At 36.6% G+C, this 22,682-nt stretch overlaps 1 protein-coding gene across 1 annotated transcript; it reads right to left on the bottom strand.

Annotated features, from left to right (window-relative positions):
- Nucleotides 1-7,360: 7,360 nt before the first annotated feature.
- LOC126626056 (lysine-specific demethylase JMJ17-like) lies at nucleotides 7,361-22,648 on the bottom strand. Its single transcript, XM_050295243.1, has 34 exons — nucleotides 22,517-22,648; nucleotides 21,028-22,407; nucleotides 18,992-19,049; nucleotides 18,568-18,690; nucleotides 18,081-18,138; nucleotides 17,847-17,983; nucleotides 17,028-17,186; nucleotides 16,842-16,928; nucleotides 15,777-15,959; nucleotides 15,412-15,564; nucleotides 15,141-15,332; nucleotides 14,981-15,046; nucleotides 14,629-14,724; nucleotides 14,422-14,508; nucleotides 14,181-14,297; nucleotides 13,895-14,099; nucleotides 13,748-13,812; nucleotides 13,427-13,485; nucleotides 13,201-13,332; nucleotides 12,950-13,109; nucleotides 12,539-12,874; nucleotides 11,427-11,609; nucleotides 11,274-11,335; nucleotides 10,560-10,638; nucleotides 10,098-10,247; nucleotides 9,880-10,013; nucleotides 9,549-9,666; nucleotides 9,398-9,471; nucleotides 9,154-9,298; nucleotides 8,734-8,883; nucleotides 8,259-8,354; nucleotides 8,078-8,173; nucleotides 7,777-7,976; nucleotides 7,361-7,682 (listed from the first exon to the last, which is right to left on the bottom strand). The coding sequence occupies exons 2-34, from the start codon at nucleotides 22,362-22,364 to the stop codon at nucleotides 7,448-7,450; spliced, it is 5,532 nt and encodes a 1,843-aa protein (XP_050151200.1). The 5' UTR covers nucleotides 22,365-22,407; nucleotides 22,517-22,648; the 3' UTR covers nucleotides 7,361-7,447.
- Nucleotides 22,649-22,682: the final 34 nt, after the last annotated feature.

The following is a 22,682-nucleotide window of genomic DNA, read 5'->3' on the forward strand; positions in this document are numbered from 1 at the left end:
GCGTTTCTAGGTGTTTTCTATCTTTATGTCAATGTTTAAATTTATTTGTCTTTGTGTATTTGCGAACATGAGGAACTAATTTCTTTATAGTTAGAGGGGAATTCAAAGCCATGATCATATGTTTTATATGACTTGATTTCTTCCAATTATGATTTCATGAATCGCGAATGTGGTTTACTTATCTATTTGATTGATAACATGTTTATGTATGTTGATTGAGGGTCGACACTTAGTTTGCATGCATGAATTTGATGCTAGAGTATAAGGGAATTTCACCTAATCGTTATTAACTTATATTCATAAGTAGTAAAAGTCGCTAGTCACGATTGTGTTAAGTAAATCCTAGGCAAGAGTAACATGCGTATCCCATAGTTATGAATGCCTCGTCAATGCTTATGATTTCCATTGAACTTAATGATCTTTGATATGTGTCTCTATCATGCGTATTCCATAGTTAGGGTCCTTGATAAGAATAATTTGGTTGTAATGCGTATCCCATTCAATTCAATGAATCTAGGGAAATCTGAGAGTTAATTGGTCAATCTAGTTAATTTGGGGCATTGTCATTCATGGTTCGTTGAAAGAGTAATTGGAGATCGAGTCGTATGCATATGTTTCATGTGTGGAGAAGGAACCTTCTAACTAGCCTTTCCCCATTCTATTTCATCAAAATCGTTTTCATTAAAGTTTGTTTTTAAAGTTTTTGTTTTAAAAGTTAAATTCGTCCAAAATCAATCCCCATTTACTTAGTTGAGTCATAGTAGTTAGAAATCACTTTAGTTTATGTTTTTAAGTGTCTTAGGTCAAGATAAAACCAATTTTCGTCCAAGATTGAGTCTAGTGTTCAAAACTGCCCAGATTGTGGTTTTAAGGCAGTTTTGAGTGTTTTTGGGCTGTTTTGAGTCTTTTGGTTTGTTTTGGTGTTTTAAAGTTTAGTTTTGCATTCTTTGAGTTTAGTTTAGTGTTTTAAACTTGTTTTTACGTATTTGAGTCTGTTTTCAAGTGATTTTGCAATCCCTCCTAATCCCCGGTTTAGAATGATCCCTACTTACATACTTTACTACAATTGATAAAAAGATGGTTAATTTGAGTGTCAACATAATTTTCACATCAACACACACAATATAATAGATGGTATAATATATATTTTATTATTCATAATCCCACAAATTATGGGTTATATTTAAAATCTCATTAATATAAATAAATACAAATTTCAGGTTTTAATTTTTTATTTAAAAAATATAGTAACTTACACTATTACATTAATGTCAGGAACTTTGATCAAAACCTAAAAACAGACAAGATTTTAGTCGAAGAATATTGATAGTTAGGGACCACATCCAATGTGTCCCATTTCCCAAATACAATCATTACTCTCTCTTCTTTTTTTTTTTTTTTTTTTGGAACAAATTACTCCCGTATTTTAAGACTTATCATCTTAACTCCAATTGCCAAGCTATTAAACGTATTCAAAACATGTTTATTTAATATCGACAAATAAACGCTATTAAATTTAAAAATTTGAAAAAATGCGTCGTCCATCCATGCATCACATCTTGTTAGATATGTTAGATTGTATAACTTTTGGTACATGAGTTTGTACTCCAAGATAGTATCAACGAGGAAGTGATAAATCAGAATTGTTTTGTGGAGATGAATGAGAGCGAGAGGAAGAAGGTGAAGTCGTGGCTTTGAATTCCCTTGATTCTCGGATTCAATTACATCACAAGAGAAGTGTGGGTGCACATCTTAGTAGTTGTTGCAACCGCACTCACTCAGCTCACTAGGCACAAGTGCAGTCCACATGACAACTTAATACCCATCTACTAGGGCATGCAGATGGCAATCATCTAGCATGTAAGCTAGTTCTAATCACAATCGTCCATTTACAAATAAGAACAAATTAAAGGAACTTGTAGAAATACAAAGTGTTCTTCAAATCTCAGCTGCAATGCTTACAATCCAACACTCCCTTCTAAACTTGATGCTGATGTCACCCTGAGCATCTCCTTGAAATACATAAACTTGTCCTTCGGTAGAGCCTTTGTAAGAATATTTGTCGTTTGCTCTTCAGTCTTGCAGTAGACAATCTCAATCTCATTTGTTGAATTCTTCTCGGATGAAGTGGAATTTTCTGTTTATGTGCCTTGTTTTTTTGGTGAAAAACAAGATTCTTGACAATTGCTATTGCTGAAGACTGAATGATTATCATAAAGTAACTGAGTTGGTTCGATTTGCTCCTCGCAAAAATCTTCTAACACAAATCTCAACCATTTGCCTTCAGAAGTTGCCTATGTTGCATTAACATATTTTTCTTTTGTAGTGGAAAGTGCAACTGTGTTTTGCTTGATTGATGCCCAAGAAGACACATATGAGCCAAGATTGAATGCATATCCAAAAGTGCTTCTCATATCATCTTCACCTCCACCCCAATCACTGTTACAATAGCATATAAGTCAAGTTGATTTGCCCTTGACATATACAATCCAGTGGACCTTGAGTATACCTCATGATCCTTTTTGCAATTCCTAAGTACTTCTTAGTTGGGTTATTCGTGAATCTAGTGAGAAGGCGTGTGGTAAATATGCCAGGCCTTGTAGCAGTCAAATAGAGCAACCTTCCCACAATCTTCCTATACTCAGCTTCATTTGCAGCCTCACTACCATGAACTTTGCATAATTTATCATATACAGCAAGTGGAGTTCCAACTGACTTACAATCCTTCAACCCAATTTCTCAAGTGGTTTCAATGCATATTTCTTTTGATGAATGAAAATGTATTTGTCAGTTTGAACTACTCTCATGCCTAAGAAATGATGTAGTAACCCATGGTCTGTCATCTCATAGTGGTTCATCATGTCACTTTTGATGAATGAAAATGTATTTATTTTTATGTATGAAAATGTATTTGTCAGTTTGAACTACTCTCATGCCTAAGAAATGATGTAGTAACCCAAGGTTTGTCATCTCATAGTGATTCATCATGTCACTTTTGAATTCCTCAAGGATTAATGGACATCTCCTAGTATAAACAATGATTATACTCGAGTTTTCATTGATTTTGGTATAAAGGGTAGCTTCACTAGCACTTTTCAGGAATCCAGCCTTAGTGAAGTATGAATCTATTTCATCATACCAAGCTCTAAGAGCTTGTTTTAGACCATAGAAAGCCTTGTTGAGTTTGTACACTTTGTCTTCTCCATTTTGGACCATAAACCCTTGTGGTTTACCTACATAAACTTCCTCTTTAAGCATTAAAATCAAGAATGCTATTTCACATTCAATTGGTAGAGACTCCAAATTTTCTGAGCTGCCTATGCTATCAAGGTTCTAATTGTGTCCAACTTTGCAACACGAGCAAATGTTTCATTGAAATCCACCCCACGCTTCTGAGTAAATGGGAAATCAGTCTAGTGGTGGCTCTAAACTCTGACCCTGAGTAAGAATACTTATATCTTGGGTTAGCGTACAAAGTCAAGTTCATTCTGTAGTGATCATGTTCCTAAAGAAGGTTCAAATGAGGCATCCAACACGATTTGACACTTTCTCATCCGTAATCCGATCAATGCATCATTCACAACAAATTTCAGATCAAGAGATTTTTCATAGGTCCTAGACCTAGAGTAGGAGTAGGGTGATATTTTGACTATCGCAGTGGAAATCTTTATAAACAATGAGTTCATGAGATGACATTTTCGACTTCAATGTTGTCAAGGGAAAACAGAAGCCCCCGCCTACAAGTTTATTTGCGTTTAACTCTGTTACTTAACTCCGAGTTTGTTTACTCTAGAAAGATTGTCGGATTAAACTATATTCCGCAATAAGGAAGCAAAAGATGTAAAGTTCTAACTATTTTACTTTAACAGGATTAAAAACTAAAGCGGAATAAACTTAGCATAATATCTCATTCCAGGGATAAAGCAAAATAGGCATTATGAACTGCAAACTAGGGTCTACAATATGGATTGGAACTCCGACAGATTAGACTTTTAAGAGACAAGCAAGTAAGACTAGCCAGATTTGGCTAACTCTGAAAGATCATTCCGGATCGATTTGATCATGGTCTGTTGGTAACTATCCATCTACGAAGCTCACTCTCAAAAGCATAATTAGGGGCAATTGTGGGACCATGTTGGGCCCATGTCTCATGGCATCTTGGGTGGCGAGAATGACCAAAATGCTAATAGCACATGAAGTTCAGGCAATCACATGATCAAACTGAGAGGCCTAGTGTAGGATAAAGCAGGTTACTCTAATAGGCAACTTGGTTAGGTCTGACTAGTAAGCCTTCTTAGTCAAATCAAACTTCGCTTTAGTCAGATCAGACTTCGCCTCAGTTAGATCGAACTTTTCCTAATTCATATCAGACTAGTTGGGCTAGTAAGACGAGATCAGAATACCAAGTGAAGTCAGACGCCTAATTCAAGTCAAATTGGAATATCTTGGGATTAGGCAACATAATCATAATCCTAGGAGGATTGGATATCTTATCCTAGATTCCCTCCTAGATAGCCTTCTAGTATAATTGGAAATTGCTCTATCAAGATCTCTATAAATACTCTAGCATGGGAATTTATCTCGGACTTCTCTTTAGGTCATGGATGATCCCTGACTCTCTGATATCTTTATAAATCTAATATTCTCTACGCCTAACAGGCTCATACAATTTCTACACATTGTTCATCTACGTAGACATGGAGACACCTCCTACACGCCCCGCCATAGGTTATTCATCAAGGATGGTTCACAATGTTGTACACATCACAACATTCATTCTTTAGAAATTCACCAGTGATTTGATTCTCCTTATGTGGAGATATGTAATAGTCCAATATGAATTCAATCATACCCCCAATCAACCTCATTTTCCCCTCGCTAGAGAATCATGGGCAATTCTGACCAAATTACGTCTTCATTCGTGGATGCAAGATTTTGGTTCCAATAATATTTATTCAACGAAAGGAAAAGTTCTCCTTTCTCTACTTATATAATATCATTTAATGAACAAAAGTAAAAATGAAAACCGTTCCAATCACTTTGTCGTCAAAATTATATATAGAAATATTTCGTTAGATTTGAATACCATTTAGCTATTCATATATATCAAAGAAATCAACATAAATATAACAAGTGGCATGCTCATGAAAGGTTGATTTCTTTGAAACATGTATAAATTTTCTAAAAATGGTCTTTAGACAATGATTAAGAGAATGCACGGTTTTAATTATGACAATAATATGATAAATAATGCATCACTAATAAGAAATCTGAACTTTTCTTCTTACTAATATTTTCATTTAGAGAATATTCTTTCTGCAACTAGGTGCATGGAAGCAATGTCACTAGGCTTGGCAAATGGGTCGTGTTTATTGTGTTCGTGTCATTTTCGTGGCACCTGTTATGGGTGTAACTCGGACGGGTTGGAAGGTCAACCTAACCCAACTTTTACAATTCGGGCTTGGGTTTACTTGGGTTGGGTTCAGGTTGCCCAAATTTTTCAAGTTTAATCCTGTAATAACTTAGTTTCCAAGAATTCCTAAAAAAAAATTAAGCCAAGTAGCATCAAAGCTAGCTAACTTTAATTTCATAAATCAATCAAAGTTGCTGAGCAATTGCTTCGAGACACAACGAATTTAAGTTTTGGAGACTAACAATCTATTATAAAGCTTTAGGATTTATAGACTACGAATATGGGCTGACCAATCAAAGTCTCTTATTCCCTAAAAGCTTAAGTAATTATAAAGGGTAATTTATTTATTTTTTTTAAATATTAGAAAGGGCATTGGTTTTTGGACTTGGCCCACTTAAGTGTAGTATGAGCATTAATTGATATGTGTTACAATTTGGTTAGATTGGGTTTAGTTAATCGGGTTGGGGATGGACGGGCAAATGATCAACCCAACTCAACCCAATGAACGGGTTGAAATTGGGTTGGGTTCGAGTGGGTTATAATTTTTAAAAAAAAAATGCTTGTTCAAGTTTAAAGTCGGGTTGGACATGGGTGGGTTCGGATTGGCCCAACCCAAGTTGCACCACTAACACAGGTTATTTTAACAGGTCGTGTCGTGTCACACTCATTTTCTTAACGGTTTTTTAATGGGTCGGGTCACTTTACCCATTAAAATTAACAGGTAAAATGACCCGACCCGTTTAGCCCGTTAAGGAATATATATATATTTTTTTTAAATTTGCACAACACACATTGTCGCAAATATTTCTTCAAAACATAAAAACACAATTGTCATTAAGTACAACATACTCCAAAATAAGAGCCCAATAAAAAAGTATCAATACACTACTACAAGATATCAAATGTGCAAGGATATGCTAAATAAAGGAGTTTTGCTTTACAAAGTTGTGGAACTTTCTTAGAAGTTAACCTTGTTAATGAAACTCAAAGCTTGCATGTTCTTTTTACAAAATCCTTCAATTTTCATCGTTCATAATGGAGAAATGGTAGTGGAACTTTGGTTTGATCTATTATCTTCAAAAGTTACATAGATAATGTTTTCAGTAAGGCTTTCCACATCAGAACTCTCTTTCGCATAAACTAAGTACATAAAAACCAAACATTATAAACCATTCAAATTATGAGAAGTTTACCAAAATAATTATGAAAAATAAATAAAACAATAGTACTATGTCACATAAAAATAATTTACCTCCTTTTTCAAAATCGGGAATTGGGTTTTTGGGTTCTAGTAGTAATGGAATCCAGGAAGGAGAAGAACTCGAGCGAAACAGAGAGAAGGCTAAGATAGAATCGAATTGGGAGATAAAATAGAAAGTGAAATTGCGATTAAGAATTAGGTTTTGTGTTGTACTGCGGTTGTAATTGGAATTTATAATTCAAATTTAATCTCACAAATCATATCCTTGTGCTCTTAATTACAGTATTTTTTTAGTGATATAAATTTATTAAATTAATATTTTCTTACCGTGTTTCAGATTACCCATGTGTATCTTGAACTGACTTGACTTGTTATCTTAATAGATGCTTATCGAGTTACACGATAACAAACTGACATGTTATCTTAATAGGTGCTTATTGGGTTATCCGATAACGCCCCAATTCGTTATCATGTCGACCCAAAACTTTTTAATTTCGTGTCATTTCGAACCGGATTAACGTGTCGTGTAAAAAATTACCAGGCCTAAGTCCCCCCCCCCCCCAAAAAAAACCACCAAAAAAAAAAAAGCTTGACCCCGTACAACTCAAGCTAAAGTTTATGATTTCAGTAACATTTCCAGAACGAGAACAAGGGTTTTCCCCTCCTTATATAGAATGTGCGTGTGTGTGTATGTATGTATGTGTATATATATATAGTTTAAGAAATTCGAATTTAGGACTATCTACTTGAGAGCTAAAACCGTAATAATCAATTGAATAAACTAAATGATGGCCTACAAGCAACATTGATTTTAAATGTTTCACCGTTGCAAATCAGAAAAAAGAGAGACTTTCAAGCTCGGCGCGTCTTTTAGCCGCCCTTCTGAAAGGTTTCCGATTTCGCCACCATAAACGTTCTATCCCACTAGAACACCTAAAACTATTGTTGGGCTCTCTAATTGCAAGCATCTTTTGTGCTATAACGGACTCTGCCTTCTTTGGGTTCGTCCGGCGCTTTGTGTGCGTAGGAGAGGGCGTTTTGGGCTCTACAGATTTCATATCGGTACATCTGCGCAAGTAAGCATTTTGGAAGAACCAGTTATTGAACACGCATGCTAGTAATCGAAAAAGGATACAGTTAATTTTGAGGAGACCAGGCTGACCTCTCTTGATCCACCGCGGGTTCAGCAGACAACTCTTCTGCCAGAGGCTGACATGCAGGGCATATGTAAGTCTTTGGCGTGGAACGCAGTTTTATGCAATCAAAGTGATACCACTCATCACATTGGTCACACGCAATCATTGCTCGCTGATCATACGGCTTTCGACATATGCAATAAAGCATACTCCGAGCTTTCAACAACTGGAACCAGTAAGCATTGTTTTAGGGTGGGTCAGAGATCCAGCATAGTTTATTAACAAAAGGCCACATCACACAATTAAGACAAAAGCCTCCTCTGTTACCTTAAGTTCCTTCTCTACACGAACAGGCAAATTTTCACCCACCGAAACAAGTTCAAAAATTTTATCCAAGGGGACAGCTCCAGAATCGGCAACAACCTGTGCACAAAATAATGATGCCAAATAAGAGAGAGGAAAGAAAAAGAGAAGATAGAGTAATCTAGTAGAGATATGTGCTCCTAACCGTCTTGGCAGTATCTGCCCACTGCAAACCAATAATCCTCACTTCTGTAAGTTTCTGCCAATAGTAATCTTCGGGTGGAATGTTTAAGGCAGCTCCCTAAACATTAAAGAAAAAATAAATACGTGCATGAACATTAACTAGGGAAAAAATAGAGGATATTCTTTCCCACTAAATTGTTTTACTTGATAAAGGTTTTGCTATTATGGGACAATCATGAGTGACCTCACACCGGAACATTTGTTTTTGCCTCAAAAAAGTTGAAGTTCAATGTATTAAGTGCTTCTATTATTTCTTTAGATTCTAAAAGCGAAAAACCTAGCCACCATTTCTCGGTATCCAGTACTCGTGCACAAGTAAAGAAATTCTCGATCTAAAACAACCAATTGTTGGAAAGTTATTTTTCCATCCTAGGGTTAGATTAAAGAATTCACCAGAAAGGATGGAGAAATTGTTCATCTATACCAGCAGCACATACCTCTTTTAACTGCTGCTGAATCTGTTGGATTGTGGGCTTTTGTGAACCCTCCAATAAACTGTCGACTCTGACTTTCCATGAGTATCTTGATAAGGCCAACATAAGGTTGCTATCCCCTTCATGATCATGAACACCTTGAATTTCTCTGGCCTGTATAACAAAAACAATTTCAATCACAAAGACTCACCAATTTCTGCATACATCAAGGTCATTCCCATCAACAGAAAATACCAAGACTGGCTATTCTCCTTTTTTTTCTTTTCAATTTCCGAAAAACTAGTTTTCTAACAACATATCTAGCAAATTCCAACTCAAAGGCATTTATTACTTATTAAAGATGGTAAAGCCAGCGGGTCCATCACATTTTTTTATCTAATAAAAAAAAGTTCGACACTACAACGAAAATGCTCCTTAAGATACCTTTAAAGCCGTGGTTAGCTTTTCAGAGATGACACTGAGATCTTTATCAGAATAAGCTAATGTAAAATCCACTATTTCTGTCAACCGAGATTTGCATGCCAGAGCTTGCTTCAAAAAAATTTTCAGCACGTCTCTTTCTTCAATACTGAAAATACAATACAATGTCAAAAATTCCAACAACTTCAAGATCAACATATAATAAACAAGTGGCTTCAAGGAGTGCATCTATAATACACTTCATTACCGAACACAGAAGTCTTCACCACCGGATAGATGTTCAATAATTTTTTTCAGTTCTGGCCGCACCCCTCCAAATATCTGTACAACGTAAAAGGGATATTAATATAGATATCAAACATATCCTTACAGAATATGCTAAACAAACTAATACATACCGGAGAACTGCGTCCATTTTGAGAAGTTGTTCCAGATACTAGATGTCGGCAACCTGGGCACACATATTCTGCATGTTTTCCATCTATTATGGAAGACCCTAGACACCCCAAATGGTAGCTGTTCATATAAAAGATATCAAGTTATAATCTATAACAGGGGGAGAGTTTACGGGAATTGTGTTTCTTGCTTAAAATTCTTAGAAGTAAAAACAAGTGATTGGGTGCAGAAATAAGATTGAAATATCAACCCAATGTGAAACAATTAAGTACCGGTAATAACATGCAAGGATGAAGGACCTGCAAAACTTTACAATAGCAATAAATAACTTACCAGTCCTTGCATGAGGAACAAGTAAGAAATTCTTGATCCAGAGAACCACTGGAGCAGCAAGCAAAGGAACTACTCTCTTTCAAGCCATGTGGCTTCTCATATATCCGCATACATCGATCTAGAGTCTGTCCCATCTGTGAATCAATAACAACAATTTAAGTCTGCACAGAAAACATTACAATTAAATGCAATAAATTACAAAGAGTTTTAGCTGAAACCTTTTCTAAACCGCCAAGCAATGAATTATCATCTTCAACTACTACCCTGACAATATCCATGCACTGTCGTTTCCAACTCTCAACCCTTTCAACTTCAGATACAATCAAATCTAGTTCTGTGCAACTGAAAGCAGTAGAAACTCCAAGTTCCTGAATGCAATTGAATCATATTAGGCATGTTTTCAGGAATTTAAGTACATAATCGAATGTAACTTAACAATCAATACCACACGACAAGAGAAAGCAGGAAACAATTATACAACATTGACCAAGCCAAAGTGTTGTACTCTTCAACAATCGTAGAAGTCATCAGTTATAATCAACCATCAAATATGCTGAGATATTAACATTGAAACTACAAATAAAGACATTGACTCAAAGATGAACTGCAAGATAACAAAATTGAACTTTGTCATTTCTAAAGTACTTAAGCATGTACAAGCGCACAAACCGACATCATACCTTTAACTGCAATGTTAGAGACCAAGATCGTTCTTCTGGCCTTAGGCTGAAAAGTTGATGCACTTGTTCAAGCCAGGATCTACAATACATTTAAAATCACTTATTATAAATCATACTGGTAATGCAAGAGAGGTCAATATAAATTGAAAATTGTGTAAGTTTTAATCCCCACATTGAAAACCCAGAAACCAAGTTTTTTTTGTTTTGTTACCCAATTGGTTACACGCTTAGGTCAAATGGTTTTCCATTCCCTTGAACTGATCAAAAGGGAAAAAGGTTCAATACATCAGACCGCCCAAAGATGTCATAATTTGATATGAGCAGAAAACAAGGCAGCACCCCTGAAGTTCTAGTATACAATTTTTAAGGACCAATTCATTCCAAGAGTTCTCTTTCCTTCAACTTGATAACTAAACATCAAAACATTTCTTAATACACTAAATCACGACACAACTTTTATTTCTACCTAGTAGAAGTAGAACCAACCTAATATTACCAAATAATACGTAAACAAATTTGGAAAATAAGAACTTTTCTTTTTTCTAAAGAAATCATTTTGCAGTGACAACAGTATCTGAAAAACACGTTTTCTCAAACACTGATATTATTAGCCTCATTTTCATATTCTGCAACAGCCTGGACTTATCAAGTAATGCACTTCAGTTTAAAATGTGAAGGTAAACAATGAACAGGTCAAAGAAACTGCAAACTCACTTGTGTTTCTGAATAGCACATTCAAGTTGATCAACCATCAATGGGAAGGAGACACTAATACTCTGCAAAAGAAGATGGTACAGTTTAGTAAAGCAAGTATAAAAATATCCATGCATAGAATTGATTTGAAAAATTACCAAAAAATAAAAGCACCTGAGATTTAGCTAGTACTTCTTCAGCTTCACTTAACGTGCATCTTTCAGAATTGCATGGTGCAGAAATAACCTTTGTAGCATGCTCAAGCCATTTGAGCCCTTCAACCAACAAGCCCCACAATGCACTAGGGACATATGTACCATGTAAATTTCCTGCAGCACTCACCAAATCTTCAACATCCTACAACAGAAATGACAAGTCTCCATAAAATTGCCAATCAGAAAGGCATTGTACAGAAAGTTCATACATTGTTAAAACAAAGCACATGAAAACCAAGCAAGACCAAGATAGCATCCTCGTTATTCCACCACTAGTACCAAGGGTAGCTTAAAAATCACAGGGACTCTTTTTTTAAGTTGGTCTATACAATATCTATTTACTCTTGCTTAGCAACTTGTGCCTTGCATTCATTCTGATTGTGGTGGGTTGAGACTTGGAGTGTCATTTCATTTAGGGCCAATATTAACTCTTCCTAATTCCTATTCTTTTTCTCAGATCTCGTCTATGTCATCTCTCCCTTCTCTTTGATTGAAAAAATGAACAATAAAAGACAAAAAGTAAAGCTTCCGCAAAACACGCTTCTAGTTGTATGGAAAAGTAGTTGGAGTCTTGGATGCAATGGACAAACATTGATACGCTTTTTATGATGTGTCAGACAAACATTGATAGACTCCTTGTGCTGTCTCTTGGTCCATCATATTCTCCATCATGTACTTATTTCATTAATTGGTGGTACCGAAGCTGGTTGCTACTCTACCGCTAGATGCATTTTATTATTCTAATGAAAGGAAGAAGTAGACGAGATGCTCTACACTGCAAAAAATTTGAGACTAAGAAGTGTAAATTTCAAGCACTTCAGAGATTTAGCAATTGTCCATGCAACTTGAAGGCGAAATGTTAGTACTAGGGAGCATGGAGGATCAAGTCATGGGAATATTAACAAGTCTGGTGATAACTCTGCCAGCAGTCATAACTGGATTTGGTAGGAAATGCAAGGGAAAAGTGGTTGTACAACCACAACTAAAACTTAAGCATCATGTTGTACGATCACTATTGCAAATTCATACAAAGACATAAAATTTGATTACTATTGGAGTATGAAGTATTACCTCAAGAGGAGGAACTCCAGAGCAGAAAGAAAGAGCCTTCTTACACCATTGCAGCACAGAACAAGCCTCCTTAAGTTTCACAAGCTCGCCAAAGTCAAAAGAAAGAGATAAACCAGTGCTTTCCAAGGATCCGATTCTTGCAATTAGATGTTCAATCTTGGAAAGAAGACCATCTCTTGTTCCATCACCAATGATCCTCATATCAAATAGGAACCTTGTATCTTGCAGTAGAGAGCAAGCATCATTCTCCCATTCCTTACAGTTCATCAAAACAGTCTCAAGCATCCTTATTTCTTTCAAAGAAACCTTCAGATGCTTTGACTCGGAAACTAATTCCTACAACATTAAACCATATTGTTATCTAGGTCTATCAATCTTTAGCAAAGAAAACAAACAGGAGACGTTGAGAACCTTCAAGGTGTCGACATTCAGCAAAGAACTTGAAACAGATACCAAAGGAAAACAAGTCATTAAAAATGGCTTTGAGCTCCTTAACCAGATCATAGCCTTTGATAGTGCATCCTTGACATCAAGGAGAGAAGATAAATTCACATGTATGTCTTCCGAACTCCTAAAACATTAAAACTCCATTATTAGAACCAGCAAAGGAACTTATCCACGAACACCCATATGGTAAAAAAAATGTGAAGCATGTAGAAAACCTGATAACATCCTCAAAGTCAGATATCTGAGCCTCATGTGCAAGGATATATTTCGCTCTTTCCTCCCACAGCATTGCAGCATCAAACACTTCGGACGTATCAACAAATAACTTCTCCCCCTCAATATGTAACCTGACAGAGAACACAAATTGATCAAGGGTTAATGCAAATACAATCCATTCTTTAGTATCACACTTGTACCAGGGATCAAGGTTACAGTACATACATTCTTGCCTCCATCATCACTTCTTGAATGAAGTCCAGAGACAATTTAGTATCTCGCATCTGCATATATTCCAAGTAAAGCACAAAAAACAAGTGAAACTACATAGGAGCAGGCCAGAAGGGGGAGGGATGGATACCCGTGGGCTAGCTTAGGCCCACTTAACTTGTCGTTGTGTACATACTGCAAGTTTGCAACATGGCATGCATAAAAACTCACATAGACACGAATCCAGTGGGCCTAAGCTAATCCCATTGGGTTACCCTCGACCATCTATAGAGGGAGGGAGGGAAGGAGACGAATTACATAATAATAGTAACTTACCCTCAGCACCTTTTCCCTGCACTGAGCCTTCTTCAACTCAAACTCTACGATAGACAACTGATCAACTGATAAATAAAAAAACCCAACGTTAGCAACAAGAGAGGCCTCTTTCCTATGACTGCTGAAAAAGTCAACATATTCCAGAACCTTTAATTCTCAAAGATGCTCCATCTGTTAAAATGAGCATTAACTCATTAACTACATTTTGATCCTCCCTTTCGTGAATGTTCACTAGAACAGCATTAAGAAGAGAAATCCAAGAAACAGCATCAGTGTGGTACTGCCTCAGAAGCTTCAGCTCTGGTGTGTTAACAGTAAAACCATCTAATTCTTTAAGAAACACCTCAACATCCTGTAGAAGCCATGTATTCATAAGTACAAGTACTTTAAATCATGCAAATCATTGGGGTAGCCTATTAACCATATGACTAACCTCAAGGATAATAGGACCTTTCAAAATTTCACCACATTGGGCACGACATGATTCAGCCTTCCTTAACAGATCCGAAAGCCTATCTGTTTCTGGGAGTTCAACTTGGACCTCTGAAATCTGTTTATTAGATTCAATTTTATGATCCCAACCAACAAAACAAAAAAAGGAATTATTAGTCACAACCTAAGAGATTTAAACAAAACACAGTTCGGCAACAGAACAGCATGCCAATCATCATTACCTCTGATTTCAAATTGTAAACAACATCAATCTCAATTGCAGCAGTACGTGTCTCTGAGATACATTTTCTCATGCCTTCCATCAAGACCTGCCCAGAAAATGAAGCCAGATTATAAACATTAGCTTGCCATATACAAGAATATGTTATAGCTCGAAATATTGTTAACTCGGGTTTTGGTAGAATTTGAGTCCAAATAAAGTAAACTACCTTTGCTGATGAAATTCTTTGTAGTAAATTTTCACTTTCTTTCACACAGACTGGAAGCTCACAGGCTCTGGAATACAACAATTCCAACTCTGATAGCTGGAGGGACAATTGTGAATAAATGTTAATCCTTATGAATGAAGTCAAATGAGATCACACTGTAATCACTTAGTGCTGTTATTGTACAGCAGACAATAGAGACACTGCCTATTTTCTGAAAGTACATGTATGACCAGAGAAAAAAAGTGAATTTCTTGAGCTTCGCTCTGGCCCTGGCCCTTTTCTTCACATTAGTATTGTTAGAACACAGTTAGATAAACTCACGAGAGAATAGACAGAAAAAACAGAAAAATACCTTTGGGCATGATGACATAGCAGATTCAATTTCCTGTATCAACACCTTTGCCTTTTCGGCGTAGCCCTGTATCACAGAATCACACCCCTGGTAAGAGTTTTAGTTGGCAAGGCCCAGGATAAGACAAACTAACAATTACACCCACTCACAAAACTGTAACCTTCAAAATATGATGCCCAGTCTCGTGACGGGGCACCGCATCAAAACTCAGCAACTCATTGATATAATCCAAGTGAACTTTCTCTTTATTGTTCCCACGATGAGATGACCAAGTTTCAAGTTTAGATAGACAATCTCTTACACCTTCACCCCATATCTGAAATCTGATCAAATTCTTGGTCGTTTCCCGCACCTATATTTCAATGTGAATGTAAATGAGCATAGGTGAAATTTCAGAACAAAGCAGATGATAAAAAGCAGTTGAAACTCACAGGATTCATCTCTGAGCCAGCCCAAAGAAACTGTTCAGCTTCTTTTAATAAAGACACATACTCATCTCTTGAAAACAGATTCTGAGAAATCTTGCATGAGCGCAAAAGCCATTGTTCTGCAAGTTGAGCAAAAGTAGCATGGCCCCCTTTCACCTACATGCATTGCATGGCCTCAGAAGCAGTCTAAAAAACCCACATACTAATTACATCATATTGTAGGCACCACATTCATTGACTAAGCACCAGTTAATGTTAAAAATCATGCAGACATTCATAGAAAGAAATACAGATTAACATTAAAAACCAAAATGATAGCATGATAGCCAACATAACATTATTGATTAGTCAAGATAAAAAAATCCAACCTTTTTTGTCAAAGCTGTTGGTTCATCAGGGAATGAGGTTTGCCTTCTTATAGTCCTACTTTGTGTTGTCTCCTCAAAACAATGTTTATCCATTTCAAGCACCAATTCATGCAACTCTGCCAGAGAATGACGATACAAAAGACGGTGTCTCTTGGATTTGCATTCACAAAGGTGTTCCCAATGCTGCACAAAAGGCAAAGTATTTTGTGAGGATAAAGCATATGAGTTGAATAGACAGACTTCCAAGTACAAGGTCCAACCATGTTCATAACTTGATTTTACATGGTAAATAGTTATCAGTATAATTTAGTTAGTACGAGAGAATTCTTAACAAGGTAAGGATAAGAAAACAAAATTATCAACTCTGGGTTATAGAGATCTGGTAATTAACATCAACTATCAAACACCTAATAAGAACAGAAAAGAAAACAAAAGAATCGGATTTATCATCAAAACTAAAAACTTCCAACCAAGTAATCTGCACTCTGACTTGATACCCCCAAACAATGAGAAAATCTACTTATATTATCGATATCTTTGTTAGGATGTTAAAAGATTAAAGGACCAGAACCATGTGCAATAGATTATATAATATACTTGAAAAATTATTTGACTCTTTTGTCCTCAATCCAACTATATAAAAATGGAATGCATCTAAAGATTATATCATTCTTTTTCCTTCCTCTCATCTTTCCCTTCTGCTAAACAAAAGAATCAGGGAAACTTTTTATCTTTGCTTTTATTTCCATTATTCCACCTCATGATGTATTCATTTCACTCCATCCCTCTTACCAAACAGTGTACTGAAAGTTGAATAAATACTATCTAGGTGATCTGTCATTGCATCATCTCCATCAACTTTAAATAATTGGGAAAAAATCTCTGAAAGAAGAACAATTATGCAAACATGTGCTTTTACTTTTCTCCATTCCAACTTTTCTTACAGAATAATCCCACACAAGATTTATAAGCATAGGTTAGAATCATAACTTATGTCCAAATTGAACTACACACATAAATACTAAACAGAGTGAGGATTCAAAACAGATTCTGAGAATCACATACCTCTAGACATACAAATGCAGATGGCCTACAACGACAAACAACAGCAGAAAGAAAAAGATACTGTTGGCATATAATGCATGTAGGATCCTACAAAAAAAACAGCAGGAAATATCATTATCATCTGAAAATAATTAAATTTGCAAAGCATATGCCCAAACACAAGGTCGTAATGGATTATGCAAGTACCTCTTCGGTACCAACATATTCAGGGCATTTCCGAGAGGACATAATGGACGATCCGATGATTCCTTTTCTCCAAAGCCTCTCCCTCCAAGTTTTTTCCTTGCTGTAGATTCTTGTCAATTCTTTCTTTAAATAAGTTGACACTCTGCTGTCACAGTCACTCTGCTAAACCAAAACAAGATTAAGCTCACGGGACCTATAATTCAGTTAATTGACTGGCAAAAGAACTTAAAGGGAGAAAGGAAGCCAATAAACAACGTTGACGCAAGACAACTACTTTTGCAGCATTTATTGACTGAAAGAATGCCACATTACAACAAACAAATAATTTGATAATCAGACGTGAAAATCTTTTCTAACAATGTACATTGATGTGAGTAAGCTGTGTAGCCCAACTGCTATCCAATAAACATTATTATGCCTTTCAATCCACATTATGATGGCTTCATAACCCAAGGGCTACTCCAATACAATATAGCTTCATAACTACAGAGTTTTGCATATTTTTATATGAGGTCACTGAAGGTTATGGAAACATCCACTATACAACATAGCCTGTAATAGCATCCCATCTAATTTTGAACAACACAATACAAGGTTAAAGTTGTACAGCTGAACATGGAAAAGACTTGTATAGATTGACAAAGATCTGAGAACATCAGATTGTGAACTACAGATAGCTTGGTCCCCCAAACTTCTAGCCAAAACCCAAAACACCAATCAAATACTTGATATCAAACACTGAATTGGCTAGCTAGTTTAAAGTATTTGTTGTACACTTGCATATAGTAAAGCATAAGATGTCCTATCACTAAAATTAACCTTGGCTAGCACGCAAACAAGCTCCTCGTGAGACAGAACGGCAGTTTTGTGATAAAGCTGATACAGCCCTGCTCCAAACCCACCATGAGGTAGCCAGTCCGCTGGAGCAAAATTGACGGCTTCTGCACAATTCAAACCTGAAAATGCCAGAGCCATTGCGTTATCCCCTGCGCAGGAATTAACTGAACACTACATCACCTGACCACTATCAACTTGTAAAGCAAAATGCCATACCAAGATTAAAGCCTCCATGGTAAGATCTGGGGAAGGTGATGACAAAATTCCCAGGCTCCTAGCAGATAGCAAGTGTGAAAAGAACGTCAAAAGTTACAAAAAAATACCAGATGAATAATTTAAAATTGGTATGTGTATAATTAAAGTTGAAAAGAAAACCCTAAATACAGTTATGAATATATTGATAGACAACCATGCTGTAGCATTGCATACAATTGAGAACCTGCAGATTCTTAGTTCAAAATTCTATATATTACCAAATTCCTTCAAAAGAAAGGGGAGAGAAAAAATGAAGGAAACCTCTAGCAACATTTCATTAAAAAGTGAAATTCTAGCAATACAAAAACTATCAAAATTTTCACTGCGTCTTTGCATTCATATCCTTCTGTGTGAAAAAATTAGACTAGCATTTTTCAGCATTGCTTTTTGTCAATTATAAAAGAAAGGATTTCATAAACACAGGATATAGAATTCAAAATGCTCAAACCTGTAGCACACTATATACTGGAACTCCATTCTCTTGCAAAACAGATGGATTTAACATGGTGACAAGCTGAAAGAGTAAATCGGGTTGTGCATCAAAAAGATCAGGAAGACTGTTGCGCATCACCTACAGCATGTAAGTAAAAATTGTGTTTATAATTCAGCATCAGAAAAACACTATTTGGTTTGGCCTTGAACAACCAACGCAAGCATTGGTAAATATGAAAGGTTACAGTAATCATCAGAGAATTACAGCACGCTACAATTAAATACAAATTAAATTCATTCCCTTGCCACAATAATATACTATAGAAATTCCCGATAATAAAAACAATGAATTACGAGAAGGATACCACAAATGCGAAAAAGCTGATATTCTAAGAACAAATACCAAACCGCAAAATAAATGAAAAAAATGAAAGGGCTACCTTCTCAAATGCACTGGCTTCACTACCAGGGATGCTGTACCAACATTTTGGCTCTCCCCTGAGAAAACAATAGAAAGCTAACATTCAAATCATCCACTTTAAGTTAAAAAAAAGGTCGTACCCAGTGCACAAGGCTCCCGCTTTACGCAGGGTCTGGGAGAGGTGAATGTCGGCTAGCCTTACCCCCATTTATGGAGAGGCTGCTCCCAAGTCTCGAACCCGAGACCTACCGCTCATGGGCGAAGGCACTTGCCATCGCACCAAGTGCGACCTCTATCCACTTTAAGTTACACAAAAAGAAAAAATATTTTGATTTCTGAAAAAGAGAAATATTTTATCACTGAATATGAATTGTCACTTTGAAAGTTCAAATCCATAAGTTTCTTTAACAAAATCCTGAACATAATGTCATGAAGAAAAGGGAAAACTCATCCACTACACAGAGACAACAAAAGAAATATTTCGACCATTGTTTTTTCTTAAATATAAGCAAAAGTCTGAAGGTAATCAAACAGCATAGCCTCATAAGTCTACCTACAAATCGCTTTCAACTATGAAACACAACTTTCCAAACTAGTTCGGCAAGAGATGCAAAATTAGTTTTTACTTGATCAGCGAAACTAAAAATAGAAATGACTCACCACTATAAGACAACCACAATCAGATAATACTAGGACATGGCCGAGGTTAAATATTATTTCAGTACTCAATTAATCATTAAAGAACCCAAGGTGCATGATTGGAAGCTGACAAATGGACAGGTTTCAGCAATCCATAACATCAAACTAGTATTGTCAGCCAGATATACTTCGATGTGATAACAATTTCACCAATGAATCTACTTTTATGTTGACTGAATTCTGCACTGGGAATAATCATCACAAAAGATACATTATTTCCAAAAGTGTATTTGTAAGTGGTGCACATATGTTTCCTGAAAATGCTGTCCTCTCTGTGGTTATAACCGAAGATCTTGTTCAAAAGTCATCTTTCTTTTGAATTCTTTTAATGCAGAGTATCTACAGGTGGACAGAATTTTTATTATTATTTTCAAAGGATTCCATGGGGGAAAAAACAAGTGAATCATGTCTTTCTCTTCTTTTATGAGGGTGTCTCCTCGTCTTCCCTTTCATGTTTCTTAACCTTGTTATTGTTGTGCTTTTATGCGCAAATGGAAGCAAATTCTAACAAAGTATCAAATATCAACGTTGTAAACGAAAGCGAAGAAACAAACAATCTCAGAATAAGAACACAAGAGATTAACGTGGATTGACATAAAGCCTGCGTCCACAGGCGAAGCACGGTGAGAAATTTCACTAAACAAACAAAGATTATCAGAGTGGTTAACTCTCACAACCCCAATCTCACAAATTACAAACTCTAAACCAAACGAGTAGAGAACCTCAAACAAACAGAGAAGATTGTTCCAAATTGGTCTCTAACTCTCAAACTCACAAATTGACTCTAACCAAAATGCGAAACGAATAAGCCATGAATTTGCCACACTCTCCTGACTCCAAATGGTAACCTCCACCCAAAACCCAAAAGAGAAAACTCTCTAAACCAATGGTGAGGAGCACAAAATAAACTAACCTAAAGTCCTATTTATAGTGCATAGAACTTAGGTTATAATGAGAATCATAATCCTAATTGGAAGTAAATCCAAATCCTAATCAAATAGATAATTAACAAAATCTCTCCACCAAGCAAGGAATCCAACCAAGGAGTCAAACCCAAACCCAAATAGGACACCAAAACAAAATAGGTAACACAAACCTAATTTCTACATCATCCTGTTTTTGAGCCGTAAATCACAACAGTTATTAGCTCCTCCATATTTCTTTGCTGGCCCTAAATATTTTCTCTCAGTCACACACACACTTACACACAAACCAATAGGAGTTGACATCCCATCCTGCTCCATGGAATGTGCACATGTTTACAACTCAAAGCCACTAATAATCAATAATTTATTATGCATTTGTAGCCAAAATTATCTCATATATAATATTAAAAAATACACAAGATAGACATACCAGTGATGATAATTCATTGAATAAAAACAATGATCTTCAAAATGCCAGCAAAAAGATGAGAACAGCATCCCAACATACAGCCAAGGAACCATAACACCAGCAATGTTATGATGAACAGCTCTAAGCACTGATCCTTTCAGTTTGGGTAAGTTATTGAGATTCCATGGGCTACTACAATATTCATCCCATATCTTGGCCTCAGCTGATTCTGGTTTCTGGTCATTTACACGCGGAAACCCACTCCCATACATGGAAGTATCCAAGTCACTGCCATACATAACTTCCACCTCACTGGCTGAACCCTCCACAATTTCCCAAAACTTTTTCTCTATTTGAACCCTTGATGCAGATCCTGACCCAAACCATTTCCTCTTGGCACGATTAGCCATACGCCTAAAAACTTCCAGCGAGAACTGCTTACCAGGCACGAAGCCAAAACTATCCTTGTCGGAATTCAAGCATTCCAAGCAATACCAATTCCCTGGCGGAACCTGCTTCAATGGAGGAGACAGACAATAAATGTGCCACCCCTTATTACACCTATCACACAAAAGCATCACTTCACCGTGCAAGCCACTTATGCATTGTTCACATATCTGATCATGCTCCTCACCCTCTTTCTCTCCCTTACTGACCTTAACTTTCCCACCATCCTTAGTGATTCGCCTCCTTTTGGAGCTGGAACATTCAAAACTCTGTTCACCCCTCTTCTCCACAGGCATGTCCCTCTTATATCTTCTGGCCCCCTCTCTGTTCAGCTTGTTATAATACTTTTCATAATCATACAAATGGTCACGATACAGTTGACACAATACATGCTTCGAGCACTCCGAAATCCCTTTCACCAGCCTCACAAAACGAGCAACCTCCCCCCACTTCTTCCCCTTCACAACCTTATCATACCCTCCATATCGCTTCACAGCATTAAACAACTTACACAAATCCAACTCCTCCCCTTGGAAAACCACCCTCTTCCGCAACTTCTTCCCACAACGGTCCTCCAAAAACCTATTGTACTCCAACTCAAAAGTCTTGGAATCGCAGGACGCAGGGCGCACCTGCAGCTGGTGAATGGCCTGCGTCTTTGTGGGAAATGTAAACGAATCCAAATCCAACGCAAACGGGGGTTTCCAGCTCTTCGGTGGAACTATCCTACAAATCCCATACGCCTCGGCCTCGGGCCTGATCTTATAAATATACTCCAAAGGGTCTCTAAATTCATCCTCATTAGGGTAATACACAGGTGCAGATGGAATATTCAATGATCCACATGATGAAACACTCAAAGTTTGACCTACAACTCCCTTCTCCACAGCCCTAGGTTTTCCTTTCCCCATTAACACCACCACACAGACAAACACAACCTATACATATAACTACCTACATAAACATACAATTAAATTTGGATTAATTAAATTAAATTGAATAAAAGTAACATTGCCGTACTGAAATTCGAATTCGAGTGGTTTTAGGGTTTTGCAGAGCGTACCTTCGTGATAAACTGAGACTGGCGAGTGTATTTCAGAGAGAGAAGAAGGAGAGGGTGTGGTTTCTGAGTTTGTGCGAAAACCAATTGTTATTGAAAGGAAAGACGCAGAATTACAAATTAGGGCCTGAAAATGGTAAAATTTACGAGAATGATAACTCTATCTCTT

Source organism: Malus sylvestris, chromosome 6 (assembly GCF_916048215.2).
Source record: "Malus sylvestris chromosome 6, drMalSylv7.2, whole genome shotgun sequence".
NCBI classification, from domain to species: Eukaryota; Viridiplantae; Streptophyta; class Magnoliopsida; order Rosales; family Rosaceae; genus Malus; species Malus sylvestris.